The sequence below is a fragment of the Cygnus atratus genome, chromosome 2, assembly GCF_013377495.2.
Source record: "Cygnus atratus isolate AKBS03 ecotype Queensland, Australia chromosome 2, CAtr_DNAZoo_HiC_assembly, whole genome shotgun sequence".
Taxonomy (NCBI): domain Eukaryota; kingdom Metazoa; phylum Chordata; class Aves; order Anseriformes; family Anatidae; genus Cygnus; species Cygnus atratus.
Genome location: NC_066363.1, coordinates 14194580 through 14215692, shown reverse-complemented (window position 1 = coordinate 14215692; position 21113 = coordinate 14194580). Strand labels below are relative to the sequence as shown.

Sequence of the window (21113 nt, the reverse complement as noted above, 5' to 3'; positions counted from 1 at the left end):
CATGCTAAGGGTCTGGACCTGTCCTGTCCCTCACAGTCACTACTCTGCCTGCACCCTTAATTACCTGAGAGTTCAGTGACTCTGAAGAGGAGTTGAAGACACAATAAATATTAATTTGATACCTAACTAGAATAGCTTTTAAAATGCTTCCAGCTCTTTGTAGGAATTTACTAGGTGCTAAATCTTACATGAGTGATTCTCCCTGTTTAGGGAGATAGTAGAGAATCACCTTTTATTTCTTTAACTTGTGTGAGTACTTTATGCAAGTTCTTGTTTGTTTGGTGAATTTGGCCTGCAAACAAGATGAGCTAGGTGACTGAAAAGCCATGCACTGTTCAGTGCGTGGTTGTGGTTAAGCCAGGGTTTCCAAACCTTAGCATTCCAATAATGTCACTTCCTTTCCTTGTAATAGCAAGAGGACAGTGTTTGCTCTTTCAGGGTGCTGGTAATGGTCTTTCCTATAAGTGGGTTATGGCTGTCCTGTTTTCCTAACTTATATTAGGCCTTACACATTGAATTTATTGGCTAAATTTTGCAATATCAGTGTAACAATTGGCTTTAGACAAATAACATTCTGAAATTATATTTATACAGTAGATAGGAGTGAACTAGGCTGCATTTTATTTTTATTGTTAAGCAGGATGAGTCTCCTGTTTCTCAGACAAGACAAAATAAAATGATCTGCAAACAAAATGTGAGACATCTTCATTGATGTTATCCTCGAGGATTTAGTCTTCTGTGCTGGTGTGGGTAGCGTTGAGGTTGTCTATAGAAATTGCACAAATGAGACTTCTACTACATCTCAATGAAAAATGCATATGTGCATCCTCACACGTACATATATATGTGTGTGTGTGTGTATGTTTCCTCACTCCCTTTTATTTCAGCATATGTTTTCCTATGATAGCAAAAGTTCAATAATAACAAAAGAAAATGCCTGTAGAAATGAGAAAATGCCTGTAGAAATGAGAAATGAAGGAAAATAAGAAAATTTGGCAGTATCTCAGTCTCCACTTGAAGAATTTCATTCCGACTTTCAAATTTTAAAATATTAGAAAGAAAATACAAATTTTTTTCATGAAATTGTTTAAACTGTGACTCTAAATCTGTTCAGCATCATTTCATCCAAACCCCATCACTGAAAGTCAAAAGCCTGGAGTCGTAGTTAGGAGTTTATGCTGCGAAATTATGGTTAATTATAAAGCTACAGTCTGGTCTGCTGAAGACCACGTGAGCAGTAGAAAGCATCTCTAAATGCACCAAAGCCAAGTAACGGAGAATTACCTTTTTACAACAACAGTTCTAGTGCAAGCCTGGCAGAAGTGTCTTCCTGCCTTTTTGCAACAGCTGTCTGTCCTTTTTCTAAAGGGAGGGTTGTGATCACAAAAGAGAGCAGTTGTGACAAAACGGCTTTCTGCTCTGCCCTATTTCCCATCAGCATATGTTCTGGAAAGAGTTGAGCCCTACGCCATGGCAGAATGGTCCAGAAGCACGAAAGCACAGCTGCCTTCTTGTAGTCCCTCACTGAACAATCCAGGCTAACTGAATTTCTGTTTTCTGGGAAGAATAAGGGAAAGAAGGTCAAGGTGGTGCTTGGAAGAATGTGCAGCACAAGCAGTGTTTGAACAGGGAGAAGTGAGGGGTCTGTATAAATACAGTGATACATTCTTCTGGAGACAGGAAATAGCAATGGCAATGAGCTGTTAGAGATATTCTCGCTTTGGTAAATAGATAATTGCACTTTTATAGGGAATCGAATAATATAATGGGTACAAGAAAAAAATGTGGAAGATAAAGACTAAGGTAGGGGAAAAAAGGTGATTAAAAGTTGGGATTTGGAGTTCATATGCAGGCTGTGTTTATAGAATTTTGTCCATAATAATTCTGTGTATGCTAAAATTATGATTGTTGTCTGTTAACTGTGAAATTTTGAACACAGTTAAGTATTTAATAGCTGTTAATTTTCACCTATGTACTCTATGAGGTCTACATGCAGTTTATCAGAGATGTTTACTGCCTGTATATTGCAATATGCAATACTAGACAAACATTTGCTCTATTCTTAGAAGTGAGTACCTATCATCATTTTGTTGTTTCCCTGGAGGTTACTTATGTCCCTTGCTGGTTATAAATGCAGTGTATGGAACTTAAGGGTAGTGCAGTGTTTTAGCAGGATTTCAAGCAGTTTAACTATTTGCTAGACAATCTGAATTTTCGTGCTCCTCCTGTTTAATTCCGTTTCTTATACGATGTCCGTAATTGTGGATCTGAGCATGTACTAAGTGACATGGCTAACATCTTGTCATGTGTGATTCTCCTTTCTGCTCCCTGGGAGGAAAATTATGTAAGGATTTTTAAAAGTTTTTTCTTATTTTCTTTTCATTTTATGTCTGCATTAAACACAATTATTTCACAGTGTCCACACATACAACCTTGTTTATGTGAGATTGCTTGCTTCTAAAAAATCACGAGTAATGGCTTCTCATCCAACAGGGAATGGACAGGCTAGCCTGTCGTTGCGACATTGCTCTTATTTTGCTAAGTGCATTGGGTTGCATAGCTTTCAACTCATAGTGCACCCAAGTGCATTTAATCATCTACAGCATGAAACCATTATTACTTTAATCCTGCAGTTTGATTTACGTATTAGTTGCCTCCAGACTTGTATCCTAAATGCTGTGGTATTTTCACTGGAACAGAGCTCTATGGGCTCTCTATGGGGTGAGCTAATTTGGAAAGTGCTTAAAAAAAAATTAAATAGAGTATATTTAATCAGCTGTGATAAGTGTTTGCCTGACAATTAAGACTCTATACATCTGTCTCCCTTGTTGCTGCTGTTTACTTTGTGAATATTTTGGCTAATAACTGTGGCTTTCACTTGCAACCCTTGCTTGTGGTGACTAGTTCTTACCCACCAATGTAATACGCTTACATTGTTATATCGACATGAGTAATAGTTTCAGGCTTGCACCTTACCATTACAGAAGCCAGTGGTGTAATGCATCTGGTTTCAAGGCTCTTCAGTGGGAGTTAGTGCACAGTAAGCTACAATGAGAATTTGCTAACTTCATGGTGTAGCTGTTTAGGTGCTTTCATAGCTGCAAGGTAGTGTAGGCCACTTTGCAGCAAGGTGCCTCGCACAAAGGCACCGGTGATGCCCACGCAGATCTCTGGTGAAGGGTGGTGAAGGATCTGTTGCTAACCTGGACTGTAGCTTACTGCATATTAACTTCCCCACGCGGACCAACGCCTAGTGAAGTACCCAAAAGGATGAGAATTTTAATCCATCACCATACTAGTGAGCGTAAATGCCTTTGAACATACAGATACATGTTTTTCTCAATTTGATGTGTGTGTACTTGGTTAGTGCAAAAGCAATAACAATGTTACACGTAGATAGCCTCCTGTTCTTTATATTATGAATGGTTTATAAGAAGATTAATCAGGAAAAATAGTCATGTAATATTTCTATCATATTTTGTGTTTTTTGCAGTGAGAGAAAAACGCAAGAGTCTCTATATAAACCACGTAAGTGAAAATGCCTCGCTATGCAGCTTTCTCCTTGTTGTCTATATTATACAGTAAATAAGAGTTTTCACACGTTATTTCCATATTGGTGAGAGGGCGCTGGTGCTTCAAATGTCTGTTCTGCATCAGGATCCAGAAGTATAGGTGTCACCTACCGAGCTAGCAGAATGGGTCTGTTGGTTTGAGGACAGTGCCATTCTTACAGCCAGTGTCTGTAGGTTAACTGCTACCTGGGATGAAGAGCAGCAAACATCAGTATGGCTATGAAAATTACTACCAAAAAATAATCAAAACTTTAAATTGCATTTGTATGTACATTTGCTGTTGGCAGAAAGTCTGTAGCGTTTCATCTTTACACAGAAGTCTTGAAATGCCTGACCAGAGTTGATGCAATGTAAATGTGTATTTGTCATGTGGTGCGTGGTGAGGACGAGGATGGGGTTTTGATACTCTTCTGTACCCTGGGCATTTCTCAGTTCAGTTCTCTTCTGTTAGAATTGAATTCCCAGGGAAGCTGAGAGCAAGTCTCCTGTAGCCTGCTTTGGGTGCAGGATCAGGCTCTCTGCCACTGCTTGTACTACCGAAGCACCTGGAACCAGCGTGGGTCCCCGAAAATTAAGCCTTGTTCTGGACTCATGCCCCGGTAAAATTGGGGAGGGAGAGAGCTAATTGTTTCTCAAATGGTGTTTGCCTTTAGGGTGAAATGGGGAAGAGTTCTCAAACTTCTCTCTATCTGGAAATGCAGTCCATTTCATGAATCATTTTTAAGCTGGCAAAGCTGCTGAAAGCAGCAGATTTGGTTTATAGCCTGTACTCTCCCTCCCTTTGTGCTGGTGCTGATGTCTGTGCAGCTATGACTAAACTGGATTAGGGCATGCGTGCAGGTAGATTCAGCACAGCTAAAAGCGAAAACGGATTTTGTTCCTAAATGTGATTTACTTCAGTGCTTGCACCTGCACAAAGGGAGGGTGGCACAGAGGCAGGAACGAGCAGCTGAGTAGGGTGAAAAAGCAGGACTGCTTCAGTTCTTAGCAGAACTGGTTTCTGACACTTCAAAAGCAAGCTGAGATATTCACAGTTTCCCAAGAGTTAAGATTTTGAGAAAGTCATGAAATACCACGAGGTTTATTCAATTGGTAGGGCTGGCTGCACCAGGTCAGCAGATGTTCTCTGTGCTTCCCAGCCTCTATTCCTCTGTAAAACATTCTGATTGTTTGCAGTGCATGTGAGGGTAATTTGCATTGCCGTTGCATTGTTATAAAATTGTGAAGTATCTGGGTCCCTGTAAAATTCATAATGTGAGCTTGAAGAGTTCAAAGCCAAAACAGGAATACACAGGCACTGCAAATCAAGGTATCGACAGAGTTTCTGTGTCAGGCCACCTCGCCACATGGGTGAAATTCTCACGTGTCCCAGAATCTTTTCATGCCACGTGAAAGATGTGTTTTGCATCAGGCAGACTGGGAATGGATTCCTATGCAGATCGAACAGAAATGGCTGTTACAAATTCTCCTGTAAGCACATTACTGCAATCCCTGGTATAAAACATTTTTAGGCAGCACTGGACTTGTTGCAGAAAGGAGAAGGGTGATCATATCACTGAGGAGTTGTGCTCTTGGGGCTGGATGTAGCAGCTTGTGCAGTTGATACCGTAAGCAATACACCCTTTCCTCTTTTCCTTTTTTCAAGTATCATTTAGAGTGTTAGCTAAGGATGCAGAGATGTAAACTTTCCTCAGTCTGGTTTACATCTAAAATCCGATTTCTTTGTACTTAGAAAGTATCTCTTTGGAATTACAAATCTTAAAATAAAATAAAATAAAATAAAAAAATAAAAGCAACCTTACGACGCTCAAGTCCTTACTATAGTTTGAGGTATGTGTCCTTACAAGTTAATTAAGTTTTTAGTCAAAATTCAAAGATAATCTCAATATTTTCAACTGCGGCCTGTGATATACAAGTTAGTGAGATGTTTTGAGATGTGGTTGACTTGAGCACACCTGTGAGTGTTCATTCAGCACCTCCTAAGAACTGGGTCTGCTACAGTTGATGCAGAAGCTGGTGATCATTTTTGAAGTGGTTGCTGTGGCCTTCTCTACATGAAGTCTTAGCAGAAGTGGTTTGTGTAGACTGCAGGGAGCTGTTGTAATTTCCCTAGGCTGCCTTGTTTGAAGAAATGCGAGGGAATAGTTAGATTTAACAGTTGTATGTGATAAATCTTGGGTAGTATTTATGTGATAAGTGAATTTACAGTATACTCTATTGGTTGATCATTTCTTTTTCACCGTTTTTCATTGTGTGTTAGGTGCATTTCTAACAGGAGCTATTGCTACTCATCTGTTTCCTTGTTGGTGCTCAGTCCCCACATCTGCTCTGAAGGAATCAAGCCAGAGACATAAATTTTGGAGTGTTGTTTTCTCTTTCTTTTACGAGAACTCCTCACCATCATGCAGCACTCTTCACTTTTCTGTTTTTCCATAACGTCATCTTTTTTTTTCTTTTGTAAGTCTGCATATACTTATTCTCCTATTGTATCAAATAACCAGGAATGTTTTTATAATACTTCTATTTTTTTTTTTATCTTTTTGTGAAATATTACTTATTTTGCAGGAAGAGTTGAACATCTCCCAGCTAATCAATGTGGTTAGCAAGAGAAGTATGAAGAAATGTTGTGCTTTTTCTTTTTTTTTAACTGCTTGTCTAGGCCTGTGTAGTAACAGATGAGAATAGTAACTTACACAAATACAGTTTTAATTTGTTACCCAGGAAAAATGGGAAATAAATTAAAGTTGTCTCTCTGATCATATGTAACAATTTGTGGCAGTTTCTGGAGTAATTTTCTGGAAGCTTAGAGGAATGTCTGTCAAATAGTTTATTTTGCTCTTATTTTCCTGTTATGGTTTTCATTTAAAAATGCGCTTTCTCAGTATGATCTCAAGCCATTGTTCTTTTCCTTTCTTGCTTGCTTTTGTCTGTAGAATATTTTCATTGGCTGGATGAATTCCTGTTATCCCCAAATCCAAAGAGGGGGCTCCTGCTTTGATTTATTGTGCTTTGTCAGGGGCTGGCAGTTGCCAAGCTTCAGACTCACCTTGTCAGTAGGTGTGATGGAAGAAGCCAGCGGCCGTTCTTTTTTGGGTGGGGAAGGCAAGGGGCAAGGGGTGAAAGCAGGGATGACAGGGTGCCGTGGAGAAGCTGTCAGCTCTCGCTAGTCCCACAGAACCCAGGGAGGTGACAGCCTTAGGGTGGCGTTGAAACCTTTGCACAGCTGCAGCGCTCATCTTCGTAGGGGGCTGGAAGTGTGTGGCTAAGCGAGGGAGTCGCCTACCTACAGGGTGTCTGGTGTGCTCGCTTTCTTCCTGCCTATTTTAATTTCTGAGCAGTTGCAGCCGATTGCTTTCCTTTCTCACTGAGCTGGCAGTAGTTTTTTGTTATGCCTTTAATGCTTCTTCAGTGTGTGCTTGTCTTTTCTTTTAATCTGCTTAGTCAAGCTGCTGAGGGGGATAAAGATGCAGACTGAGATAGAGACGTTTCCTTCTTCAGTGACGAGAGATTGCATCAGTGCCTCTGCCTGTACAGGGAAAGCAAACAGGAAGATACGTTCTATGTTTTCAGGGGGAGGGTGGAGAAAGAGTGGATTCTTATTATTACCTGAAGTAGCTAGTTTTTTGTTCTGGATGGATTTTTATTATTATTATTATCGTTATTTTTTCCTCCAGGAGAAAGGAGCAGGGCAGGGGAAGGGAACGTTGTTCTTTGTCAAGTTTCTGCTACAAATTTGCCCCTTCAGACAGGATGAAAATCTTTTTTTCCCAAAGAATTTTCTTCTCCTTGACAACAGAGGCTTTTAAAGCCTATTCCATGTTTATGAACAGTAATATCTAGTAAAAATAAGGGATATTTTTTGCAGATTAGACTATTTCTGGGAAAAGGGAAATATTTCTCTTGAGCGCTATTTTTTTGGATTCTGAAGACTCTTCTTCAGCCTTGTACAACAGCTTCCTTTCAGCAGCATCTTGTTTAGAGATCTGGAAGTGGCTTTCACTATCTGCAGACCTGGGAACTGGGCAGTCAGATTCCAGCAGACGAATACCATTTTACCATTCCAAGAAGAGAAATGAACATCTGTATGTAGACCAAAGCTTTTTTCAGCAGCCTGGGGAAAAGTTTCTGGGCATCGTTAATGCCAGAAACCCAGGCCCTGTAAGCGATCCTCTTGTGATTCACATCAGGGGAGGCTTCTTCCCACTAGCAGCCCTGCTGATGGGGACTTGCAGAGAACGGAGGGGCCCTTTTGTGTGTGTTGTGTGGCACAAGCAATTTCTGTGAGCGTTTTAGCATGCTTGAAGTGACGTATGGTATTTGCTCCTGGGTAGCCCCCAAATTTTCCTGTCAGAGTGGATAAAGAGGCTGTTCTGCTTCCCTATTGTGAAACTGCTAGGCATATGACTGGTAATCAAATACTTCCAGCTAGTGATTATGAGAGTAAATATGGTACATGTTGAAGTGGGGGAACATAGCATGAAAAGTACTTGAATCCATGAAAAATGCAAAGCGAAATATAAAACATGAGATGTTTTTGTTAGGTGGACTGCCTCAGGCTGCCTATTGTAAGAGTTTATAATTGCTGTCCAAATTCTTTAAGGTATTTTAATTAACATTCCTTACTCAAAGAGAAGAACAAGATAAACTAGAAGATAGATTAAAGGCTTCTTGGGTGCTCTTGTAGCTCTCCTAGAGATTGCTTAATCTGGTTTTTGCTCCTCTCCACTGCAAGTTCATAAAAAATACAGGTCTGGAGGGGCCTTTATAGTCCATCTGGCCCATCTGGCAGGTTCCCTATACCAATGCCATTCCTAACAAATGCTGTTTAAGATGCTTTTTCAGGCTTCCTAGTAGAAGTCAGAATCAACAGGTTCTCTTTGATGCCTTAGCTGAACTTACATGCCTTTCCTAACATTTTTCATCCCCTTCATTCTTTTCCTGTCCTCTAAAGTGAAGACTTTTTAATCTCTCCTATCAGCCTTGGTGCAACGTTATATGAAGTGACAAACTTTTGTAGGGGTAGAAGCAAAGATAACTTTTAAGGTGGAATGAAAGTAGACGGGAGAATTCTTTTGCAAGATTACTGTGTAATAGTTGCTGTGCTGGGAGCCTGGTAAAGTCTCTCTGGTCAAATTGCACAACACTGGCAATTACATGCTATGTAAATATAAGCCTTCGAGCCGCTTTTAGTGTTCCAAGAAGTATTTAATCTCTTCAGGTTTGTAAAGCAAGGTGCTTTATCAGTGGTTTAGTGGGGTCTGTGTGTGCTACAGAAGGGTTTGCCAATGGTTGGTGAGCCCTCTTGGAGCTCGGTGGTACCCTAACACAGTTTTCTGTAGTTGACGTGAGGAAGGACAAGCTCTGAGAGCTCAAAAAAGCTGCAAGTACAGATCTAGTCTAAGGCATCAGTTCTGAATGTTATCAAAACATTGGTGAGACTGATCAACTGAGAACAAGGCTGAATCGTGTCACAGACTGGTAAGATACAACAGGTATTGCTTCAGAGTGGTTGAACTGGTCTTTTTTATTATAATTGTAGATGTTGACAGAGAAGCGTAAGCATATGATGGTGCAGTTTCCTGTAGCTTTTGTTCAGGTGAATATAGCCCTCTCTAGCCACTAGATATAGATAATTGTGCTGTAGTGTACAGTTATGCAAGATGAAAATAAATGCAGAATTTTGCAGAGCAGTGCAGAGAACTGTCTTGTAGGACTTGCTTGATTTTTGGAAAGCACTTTGTTGACCTGTAAGATCATGTTGCTTCTGTGAATAATCTTGTCAGTACTAAATCATGTCCTGAAGCAATAAAAGATCCCAAGTTAGGAACCTCCCTTTTCCAAGTTAGAAGCAGCCCTGCTTACTGCTGTAATTTGGCTTCACGTGCACTTTTACATGCCAGTTTTGCCTAGTAGCATTTTGGCCAGTCTCTGTTGCATTGAAGCTAATGGACATAACTCCACAGACGGGTGCAAGCCAGCTGCAATTTTTCCATGGGTGAGATATTGCTTAATAGTACCTTCTAAAATCATGCAGTAACTTACACCTGGTGTGATGGACGAAGAGACAGCACCATTATTATTTAAGACAGAAGCCGCAAATTATCTTTTGATGGACAAGTGGAAAAGAGCACTGGAAGAGACAAACTCCTCTGCCAAACGGGAAGCCGACTGGCTCAAGGCCAGCTCTGGTATAAAAGCTGGATGGCTTCATTAGGGGAGTGCTGTGCCCCAGTGAGCAAATCCTGCTGAGCGTCAGGGCGGAGCGCCGCACGAGGGCTGCTAAAGCGCATCCAGCACCGAGCTGGCCTCTATCAATTCTGGTCAACTCTGTGTATGCGTTTTGGCCAGTGGGCACCTCTCTGTTATATATTTCTGCCCAAGGACACCCTGAAATGTCTGTTACCAAAACAGTAACGCTTCCCCTGTCCCTGCAAATTCAAGTTTAATCTCTGAATGATTTGAAAATGAAGCCTGAGAGACAGTCATCATTTAGTGTATAGTCAACCTGAATTAGTTAGGAATGTCTTGTGATTTCCGTCGTAGCAGGAACATAGAAACAGTTCAGCAGAGCTTGTATGGTTTTGACTCGTTTTCTCTGCCTTTTTGCTAAGAAAAGTCAAAAATCAGGCAAACTAAGCCATTGCATTACTGATAAGATGCAGTTTATGTAAGATTCAAGTAAAGCACATTGTTCAAACAAACAAAATCAAAAACATGACTTGCAAAGTTGGAAAGTTCTAGGATGATGCTGGGAAAAGAAATAAAGCAGTGATGTTTCCTTAGTACTAGCTGTGCACGAGGGCCAAACTGCTGTTTTTAAGAGCTGGAAACACCTGCTGCAAGTGGAAGTACCTTGGATCTTGATCTCCTAGAGCTTGTTCTGTAACACGTGTAAAAACCTAGCAAGTTAAACAGGAGTTTTTTCCATTATAGATCTTTTTCTGTAAAGAAAGAAACTTCACAATATAAAAGCTATTATGTTATCATTGTAACCTGTATTGTCAGCATTTCTTAATGATCTTTGGTTGAAATGAGAAAAGCAACTGCTCCTGGAGTAAAGACCTGCAAACCCTCACTTCCAAAAGAGATCACAAAATGATAGAAAATTGGTCCCGAATTCATCTCAAGAGATTGTTCAGTCTGATTTCTTGCCTCAGAGCAGAATCTTGCAGCTGAGCGACTCCTGCCGTATGTTTGTTTTACCTCTTCTTTACAACTGTCAGTGATGGAGATTCTGACACTGCTCAAGTTGCTCAAGCTAGAACTTAGCTATACTTGCCAGTCAAAAAGGATTTATTTTTTATTTTTTTGTTCCATTATGTCTCTTACCCTTTCTTGTCCAGTCTGAATTTTCCCTAGTTGATTATAAGCCTGCTCTTTCTCATGCCTTTATCAATGGGCACGGAGAACAATGTTCTCTTCTTTGTAACTCCTTTCAGTATGATGCAGGGCCATTGTTGTTTTGTTCTTAGAATAAACCTATTCTGTTTTCCTGTCTCTTCTTCTAAATCAAGTGTTTCAAACCTCTGATTAATCTCGCTGTTCCCTCCTGTTGATTCATCTTTCAGCATCAAACAAACTTATCTTTCTTGGAATACAGTGGTCAAAACTGGATGAAGTATTCCATCTGAGCCGAGTGAAAGGGTGCTCCATCCTGTTGCACACGTGGTAGCGCTATTTATAAATCCTGCATGGTATTTTCCTTTGTTTTCTATAAAAGAGAATATTTGTTGTCATGTGATACGCTTGATCTGCTCATCCTTTTTTCATCTGATGAAAGCCTCAACGGTTTATATATAACAGCCTCAACAGCCACATTATATTTAGACAGATGGTTCTGCTCTAAAGCGTATAGCCTTGCATCTGTTCTTAATGGATTGCAGGGCTATACTTTGGTGCAGGCCACTTCTCACGTTAGTCAAGATTGCTCGGGATTATAACCTTGTTTTCTAATACATATGTAGTCCTCCAAGTTAATGCCATCTGTAAATTCAGGAAATAATACTTCGAGTCTGTTATCAAAGTTATTGCTCAATATTTAATGCTGGGTAAGCGAGACCTCTGGGGATTCTCCCTCAGCCTTCCGATCTGAACATGATCCTTGGGTAAGCAGAGTACAGTTTTCCAAGTAGTTTCTGCCTACCGTGCTATCCTTTTTTCACCTTTTGGGAATTTTATGTGAGGTGAAGTCAGAAGTCCTGCTGAAGTTAAAAAGCATGACATCTGCTGAATCTCTGCTTGGGTACAAGATAATACCAGTGCAAGTTACGGTACATACAAAGTGAATCCCACTTCTTATCAATAGGGTGCTTTTAATTTGTAAATACTTGTAACAGCAGAGATTGTCAGTGCTCCACATGCGTCCCATACTCACTGTAGTGGTTCTGTATGAAGGCTTACAACAGGAGCTACACCAGTCCTTTTTTTGCCGCTTGTCAGCCTTAATGACAGGACAGAACCTGAGAAGGATTAATGTTAGAGGGTTTGGCTAATTTTTTCAAAGGCTTTATATTCTGTCTCAGCTCTTCCATTTTTTTTCTCTTGGATCCTCTCCGACCTTGCTAAATGGAAGATTTCTGTGGCCAGCCATGATGGGTTTGAAATGTGAAGGCATTAAGCTCCTGTTTGATTTGGGAGGACTAACTCCACTGAAATGGACCCAGAAGTGGGGTGTCTGTATAGGACAGTGCTGGATACTGAGGTGATGCTCAGTAACGTTATTATTCCTTTGCAAGAATGGAGAAGGTTCACCTGCAGCATTTGATGGAGGTTCAGAAAAGCTTACTTGCCTGGACTGTGTGACCATGGATTTCTTCCAGCTTAGTCAAGCTAGAATACGAAACTGGGGGTGTTTTCCAGTGATTTGGAACAGGCAGGAAATGTTATCTGTCTTAACATACGGCTATGTAAGAGTAGAGGCTTGGAAGCCCAGAGCAGAAGCTGGGAATGTTGCTCTGTCGATGGGTTAGTTATTCACAGGGCCCAAGTGTGTGTGTATGTCCAAGGGAGCAGGCTTACACTTGGCACCACTTTTCAGGCTGGGAGAGGTACCCCGTACTGCCAAGTCATTACGAATGGAAAGCGAGGCATGAGACACCACATATTTTTCTGAGGTGTGAAAAGTTCTAAGCCTAACAACTGTGGGGAGTTCTGTGATGTGGTAGTTTCAGAAAAAAGCTGTGTGGCTTTAATTATCGACGTGCATCAAATATTCAAGTTCTGTTTGCATAAGAAAATTGAAATCTGACAGTGGTGTTGCTACAGAGTTGTTTTCTGTTTTTACTCATGCTTGCTTCAAATGGGTCAAGTCTGTTTATCTTAAATTATATCTCAACCTTTAAAGCATAGACATTTAATGTAGAATTAGAACTTTGCATGTGCTTTTTTTTATGATGTTGATATATCTGTACCTCTCCCTTCCAGACCACTAAACAGTCTCATTTTCAGTGTTTTTTAAGTTTTTATCATACCTGTGGAAGGTACTAATCCAGAAATATGAACTACACTGTGGTGGAATAAAAACTATAAATCACCAGAGCCCTGGTCACTTTCTCCATATCCATCAATGCCAGATGATGCATTAGTTGGCATTAATGCCTCCAGTGCTTTAAATTTTCTGTTTCTGTTGCCTTGCTTAGCATGTAATAGTTTGGAAGGTAGATGGATTGTGAGCTTCCAAAGCGTACAAAGTACCTTTCCAAACTCCTGGAGAATTTTTGAGGGGGCAAGATCTCTTTCATTTTTTTCACTAAGCTTTTTTAGCCCAAGAAAAGCAGGCCAACCTACAAATATCAAGTTGTGGATCTTCATAGGATTTCTTGGTGAATTTTGGAATTATTTTAGCAAAATGGTCCTACTATTGTAACAGCTTCATCAGAAAATAATTTTTTTTTCAACTAGTGGAAGACTTTGAATGCTCTTTTGCTCATAGCTGGGAAAAATAAAAAGAAGGATGACTCAGACGCATGTGGGTTTTACCAGGAGTCTTGTCTGTTCTGTATCTAATGAATGCTAACAAGTCTGTTACTAATGGAATGCGAAACATTAGAGAGATGATGGAGTGCTGGCACTTTTAATAATATCTGTTTGGGAGATTAGGCAGGGGAAGATGTACTGAGATGGGAGTCACAGGAGCCTAGATTGCGGTGAGCTGGTAGATCTCTGTGGCTTCTGCTGGTGGTGGTACTGACATTGGACTCCCTGCTGAAACTGTGGAAACAACATTCATTGTAAGGCAAATTAAAAATTTCGTGTGAATGTGCCAGCTGAATTTTAAATTGTTAAATGTAAGTTAAACATGTAATTTGAGTTGCCTTAACTTCCCTGACACGGCCTCTTCTTGGTCAAGTTATTCACTAGTGTAGGTAGAATAACCAAGGATGAAATCAAAGAGCATTAATGACTGTGAGAGCTATTAGCGGATACGATTAAACGATTCTCTTTAGACTGGTGGAGTTCTGGCTGCTCTAAACAGCTGAAGGATAAACCCTCTCAACAAAAAAATCCTCTGAAATAAGCAGTGTTGTCAAATGTCATTTTGTTGCTGTGTTTTCCAATGTGTTTTTTTTTCAGTAGTGCAGAAATAGAATTGAAATCTCTTGAAAACTTTTTCTGTTGAGATATGTTATCTATTTTTATTTGCATATATACTTTCTCTTACATCTCTAGATCAATTTTCTGCCCACCTATAACAATCTATTTTAATGAACTAATTTTTTTGAGTTTTCCCTGTTAATTTTTAAAGCTGTTAGTAGTTTCACTGTAAAGACCTCTTTCCCCTATTTCATCCTCTTTTTGTTTGGCTTGTTTTGCTTAAGTTTTTTTAAATTTTCTTTAAACATCATTTTGCATCTGTTTCTAAATCGGTCTTCATCTTTACTGTGGTATCTTTTTCAGTCTTCCACTTGTTCTTTTGTAATGAGGACAGGAACATAGGTCTTGTTCATATTTTATTTCAAAATCTGTGTGTTTGATTTGAGTAATTCTGCGTAAAGATTTTGCATGGCATTTGGGGGGGGGGGGAAGGAGGAGAGATTGGGACTTGAAGAAAGCATTAGGCAAGGCTCAGGCAGGAATTGTGACTTCTGCACTGGTAATTATTTCCGAACTTTCTGAATTGCTTCAAAACACGATCACATTACTGTGTGCGTCACTGTGGGAGACAGAAAAAATTGTTTTCTCTGAATTCTTACATCTCAGAAAAATGTTTTGGTGTTACATAATTGCTATTGTTCTTTTGCATGTTTTTCATAGCATCCTCCTGGGCAGTTGAGAAGGAAGTACAGTTCCTGCTCCACTATTTTCCTGGATGACAGCACAGTCAGTCAACCAAACCTCAAGTATACCATCAAATGGTGGGTTTAATAATTTTGTGTGTTTTTTAACTTGAACCTATATTATGTATTGCATATGTGTACACACATCTGAACCATTACTAAGCAATCTTCACAGCGGGGTTAGTTTTTGAAGTAGTAAGTCTTTTTAATCCAATCACGCTGTAGTTGGAATGAGTAGAATGAGCAAAGGATATTACTCTGATTTTAGGTTTGTGTGGAATCAAACTCCCAGTACGGCATATCTCACAAGAAAGCAGCATTCAAGGTTCTCAAATTCTAGCACCTGAAATCTTTGTGATTCTCTGTTCAGCTGGGTACTTGCTTTGGATAAGTCCTCAGAAGGTTACTTGGGTACTTATTTCAGAATTCCCTAAAGATCGGAAATCTCCTGAAATTGAAGAGCTTTTTTCCGTTCATGATAAAATGTTCATTTGCTAAGCTTTCCTTCCAGTTTTCTGTTTGAAATGAAAATGAATTGCCTCCAGATTTATTTCCTTATTGAGTACGGAGACACAAACGCTTTATTGCACAGCAGTGGCGAGCTTTGTCTGTGGTGCCCACATGGGCTTATACTTGGGTGACATCTCAGATGTTCATTTCAGGTTTCACTGCTGCCTCTGTCCGTTTAGAGAGAAATGAGATTGATATGTATAACGTGTTGTTCTTTACACTTTGTACAGCAAAGGGAAAAATGAGAAAATGAATGTGCAGGCATCTTATGCTGTTTATTATGGTTGCAGATACGCTCTCTTCAGTTGTTTGCTCTTAATCTATTCCAGTGCAAAAATTTATGAAGTCCAAATCTATGCTATAAAGTTATTTACATAAATGTTGGTGGTCAGTAAACACGTTCTCAATTATTCTGTTTAAGAAAAAAAAGGGGGAGTGGGGAAAGGATTTGCAGACCAATGCCTAATTCCTTATCAGCTATTTCGGTCTGAAATAGTCTTGCATTTCCTCAAGCTTCTCTAATGAGTAACTTAAAAATAATTCAGATGAGCAGTGGAAAGTGGTTTTCGGGTTTTGATATTTTTTCCCCCTGGGATTTTAATACTTTCCTGCTCTAAAATCCTTTGCATGCAGATTTTGTAAGCACAGGAACTGGGCCCGTTCATGGAAAGAAGAGCTGGGCTTGTGGCAGCAGGCAAGATGCGGTGTTGGTGGGCGGCAGCAGAGCTGGGAAAGGGGAGGCAGAAACCCAAGCCCTGGGTGTGGAGCTGGGGGCAAGGAGGTGGTGTCTGGGAGCAGAGCAGAGGGCCAGGACGGAGGAAAGGGGCAGCGGCAGGGCTGGGGCTGGCAGGGAGCTGCACGGGGTCAGAGAGTTTGGAGAAGAGGTTATGTGGGGTGAGAAACCGGCCTCTGGCCTCTGAGTATTTTCCTCCTCTTTCCTCCCGTCTTGCTGCACAAGTAGCAGATTCAAGGGTTGGGAGACCGCAGGATTATCGCTTTTGTAGTACAGCTTCATTTCCTGCCCCCCTCCTGGACATCGCTGCAGACGAATGACTACTGCACATAAGGAGATCTATAAGGGCTGCGTTTTGGCTGGCTCATTTATTTCCTCTGGGTCATGTTATGCACTGGTGGGTTTAAAATATTAGCGTGTCTCTTGGAGATCTTCAGAGCGTGTGGGGTGGCAGGGGAGGGCGATGGAAAGCTGCGTAAGCTGCTTTCTGCAGTGCTGTCACAGACCCCTGGATGCTAGCTGAACCGGTGTGTGAAAAGCAGAATACAAGTCGGGGCCGAGTTAATCTGTTACAGCTCTGAGAGACCTTCAGATTCTGATATAGATTTCTAAAGAGTAAATATTTTCCTAAACTTAATTTGTTATGTTGTTACAACAGCAACGATATGGGCACCAAGCAGAGCTCTGCGTGTATGCTCTTGCATCCACTTTCATAAAGTGAACTGGAGCTGCAAGTATGTTCCTGGGGGCATAATTTAAAATTAAATTTTGGGACTAATTCATTTGCTGAATAGCTTTCAGTCAAATTAAATTCATTCATAAATCTGTTTTTTATGTTCAGTGAGGACTGTGTCTTTTAAAAGTAAATGGGTACACAGTATTTTTTAACTTATTACATATATCTATAGAAAAATTCTGTTTTAAAAGCAAGTTTGAGCTAAAAGCTGATGTAGTCCAGTAAAAGCTATAGCGCCTCTAAAAAGTCAGTAAAATATATTCAACTGAGAAAAAATGTTTTAAAAAAATACTGAAATCTATTACAATTCTACTAACTTGGTAGCTCCAACATACAGCTTTCCTAATGTGCAGTGTGTTGATTTTTTTGTAAAAGTTCTGGAAGAAAAATATAGAGTGACTAATTCACTCTCTTAAAAGACTTTTTGTGGGGGGAATTTTGCATCATTGTAAGACATAAGAAACTTACAGTGAATTTGACAAAACAAACCATCAGCAAATAGAATCATTGAACTCACTCCTCATTCCCCTGTAGTTTTTGCTGGGTTTTGTGCTGTTAGAATAAGTAGGAAGAGCACTGTCCCTGCTTTATCCTTCAGCAAAGCTGCATCCTGAGTAAAGCATGTATCCTTTGATAAAGCTGGAGTCGCAAGTTGGAAACTGGAGAGTAAGCATGAGAAACCAAGTCTTGGTTGGTACTTCGTTACTAGTGGAAAGGAGGTACTTTGACTGTGCTGAACAAATATTCTAAAATGACCTATTTACAGTGTTTTACCTGGCATCTAATAATGAACAGAAGAAAGTCGGCTATTGAGCATATTTTTTTGTCATGTGTTCTGCTAAGTTTTAAATTTGGATGTTAATATGACATAATATATGACAGTCCTGAGATATTAACTCTATATTTTTTTTTACAGTGTAGCTCTTGCAATATATTACCACATCAAAAACAGGTATGTGAATAATGAAGTCTTGTACTGAAGATCTCTTTAATGAAAACAAATGAACTGTTGAAACCCTAAAAATCTGTGATTTGGTTCTTTGAAAATGTTTTTGGGTAGTATTTTTCTTATCTCCAGTGTTAGAGAAAAGAATATATTCTCCTATATAGATGTATTATTTTACTTAAAAGAATAAAAATCAGAGGATTATGTATCACAAAAATGTGCAAGTACAGTTCAGCATTGAAAAGCTTTGATTCAGTATTTGGCTTTATATGCTCTGGGCACTTCTGCATTAAGTGTATGTCTCAAATAGATTTAGAGGAAATCTGAATAGTGTCGTTCAGATTTATTTTTTTAGGCCACACCTTTGTAAAATTAACTGTGTAAGTCAACAATCACTTAGTGAATTTAGAAATACAAGCCCTTAATGATACAGTAAGGCTGACATTGCCAATAAACGTAATTCAGGACGTCGCAGAAGCAGAACAGGTCCTGTCGTACCACTCGTGGTGTAGTATGCTTTAGATCTCTGCTCAGCCAGGTTGACTGTTAACACTGAATAGAAAACTGGTTCTCTGAAAAAGTAACTTGGTACATGAATTAATGTTGTTAAGCTGCACTTCTGTTTATTAAATTACATGTTGTCGTGATGTAATATGTCATAGTATCATAAAATAATACTACCTTAAATTTTTAAGAGATTTGTATAAATATGTCAAATTACTTCTGTGTCCACGGCTTTTCAATGTGTCTTTTCAGAGAACTTAGCCAGCTTAGATCTCGATCTAACAAACCAATTTATGCCTAATTTTTTTCTTCAGGACTGTAAGAAGTCCAACTAGAACAAAAGGAATTACGCATAAATTTAAGTTAAGCTGGTACATCATTTGGAGCCGTGTTTCAGGTCACTGGAACTCATTACACTTGTTGAAACAAGGCTGGCGTCTGAAGAGAGACATATTTAAAAGTGCACAAAGGCAGAAAGGTTTAGGGCTTGATCCCTGCTGAAAACTCTTAGAAGACTTTCCAAGATTAAACGTGGCAATACGTAAAGCAAAAGTTAGAGTGAAATCCTTTTGCTAACTTTTAATCTAATTTCCTAGGAAATGAACCATTAATGATCATGCTTGGTTTACTTGTTTATCCGTCTGTGGTTCCCTCTTCCCCTTTCCTTCCATCATCTCTGGGTTAGTTTGGCCAGCTAGTCAATTGTAACTATGCTTGACTGACTAATAGAGATCCATCCCAAAGATAGTCTGATCCTAACGTTTTGTGGAACAAGAATACCGTAAGTGCTCCGTTAAACATTACGCCAGCTGGCTGAAAAGCTCAGCAGAATGGGGGCACTTCAGGGACTGTGTATGGGTGAGAAACTTCAGTATGAGCTCACAGTATCCAGGAGGAAATCCAGAGCCAAAGGAAGCTGGACTCCCTGCTGATTGCCACGAAACTGATTTCTGACGACAGTAAAATATGCACATTCATAGTTTTATTACAGAACTCGATGCAAATTTGACCTGCAGCTATTAGAGAGGCTAAACATTTATAAATGAAAGGGCCCCGTGTCAGTGACTTGAAAACAAATACATTCTGATTGTTATCTTCTTGGGAAAGTTGGTATCTGTCCGTTCACTTTGGGGGTGGAAAGGTGATTTATTCGGTAAGAACTGCTTGCTGCGTGTCCCTCCTCGAGTTCCCCAGGGCAGCGGGAGGCGTTGTAACCGCGCCCTCTGCTGCACTCCCTACAGACAATCTCAGGCGTGCGTGCATCAGCTAGCGGCTCTGAAACGAAGGATGTGAAATGACTGCTCTGCCTTCGCTTGTCTCTGATTTAGGAACGGAGGGAACAACGTGATAACAGCTCTTGGTTGTGTTTGCTGCTGAAACAGCAACAGCCAAACATATGTTCTGTTTCCTGCCATTATAGGCAGAAAGGAAGTTGTTGACGTATGTGGTAGATTCGGGTTCGTTATGGGGGCTGGGGAGTAAGAAACCGCTGTAGCTCCTGGGTAGGCTTAAAGTTGGTTTTGACAGAAAACGAGTCAAGCTAAGCTGTACCAGAGAGAGTTCTTTTCAGACAACAATTATCTGTCCTCTTTCTCCTCTATGCTTAGCTTAAAAGTAAACTATTTTCTAGTGTTCCAGACTCTCACCAATCCCAGATGTCACTTTTCAGAGTACCTAATACGTTTCATATGTTCCCCACATTTTGATTGTAGCATTGTAGTTATTCCTAGTTTTCCCAATGTCTCCTGTCATTGTTCTGTTGACTTTTTCCAGCTTTTGTTGCATTTAGCTATCTTACAGGCGGTAGGAGACTTACACCTATCTTGCTTTTGAAGGAATGCACGAGTGTCGGTGAATTTGCTGCACAAAATAAATAAGCAAAATTAAAGCAAACTAACCATGAGAAATGCTTAGATCAATTAATAGACAATTCCTTTTTGAAAGAAAACAATACAAATTTATTTTAGTGAGGACAAAAGGCTATCAACTCTTTTTTTCAGTGTAGATTTTTTATGGCAATCAAATGTGCCTTCGTAGCACGCAGCATGAAGAAGTGGAAGAAAAATTTTTCTTTCCCTCTTCTCATTGTGAAGGGCCACAGCTTATTCTAACACAGCAATGATTCCAGTGAGACCACTTCTGCTTTAAGATACTAGCTTTTTTGTAGGGGTAGAAGTCTGGCCTTGAAATCCTTGCTGATTAGGAATTTTGAAGTAATTATCTCAATCCGTTAGTTGGTTTTTAATTACTCCTTAAAAAAAAAAAAAGAAAAAAAAAACTATTGATTTCCAGTGTGAACAGGCTTTATAGCAGAAAAAAATCGACTTTAGATGTTGAGGTTTAAATGTTATCTGCAATAATCACATTTTTTTGACATTAATCTCCTATAAAACTCGTGTTTGCATGCTCTGTGAGACACGTATTGAGTAAAGATAAAAAAACATTCAGTGGTTTCTCTCTTAAGACCTCTCTGACCAGAGCACCAGGGATGGAATATATAAAGATGGTATTGTAGTAAGAAAGTCACATGGATGCATCTGTCCAAAAAGTGTCCGGTTCTAACTGGCACTGTTACACCACTCGCTTTTGTGATGGTTAATATTCCTGCTAAGATTGCACACAGAAGTCTTAAATTGCATGCTGGATGTTAGGCTTGTGAAGTTGCATCAACTTTCATGCTGACCTTGAGCAACAGGGATGAGAAAAATACAGTGAATTAAGATCCGTGAATTGAAATGTTATTTTGATTTTTTTATATGCTCTTTTTTGCTTTCCAAAATCATGAATGGGATAGGGTTTTCAAAAGAAATAAAAAGTGAAGTATGTATATATTAAA

The 21113-nt window shown here is 39.7% G+C and overlaps 1 protein-coding gene across 3 annotated transcripts in view; it reads left to right on the top strand.

Annotated features, from left to right (window-relative positions):
• CCNY (cyclin Y) overlaps positions 1–21113 on the top strand; it is a 126962-nt gene that overhangs the window by 79748 nt on the left and 26101 nt on the right. Inside the window, exons 3-5 of one of the 3 annotated variants that reach the window (XM_035545304.2) lie at positions 3494–3528; positions 14826–14926; positions 17744–17779. In XM_035545304.2, coding sequence (XP_035401197.1) covers positions 3494–3528; positions 14826–14926; positions 17744–17779 — 172 coding nt within the window. Of the gene's footprint in view, positions 1–3493; positions 3529–14825; positions 14927–16319; positions 16489–17743; positions 17780–21113 lie in introns of those variants that run through there. The other 2 variants (XM_035545307.2, XM_050708726.1) reach the window with 2 other exon arrangements.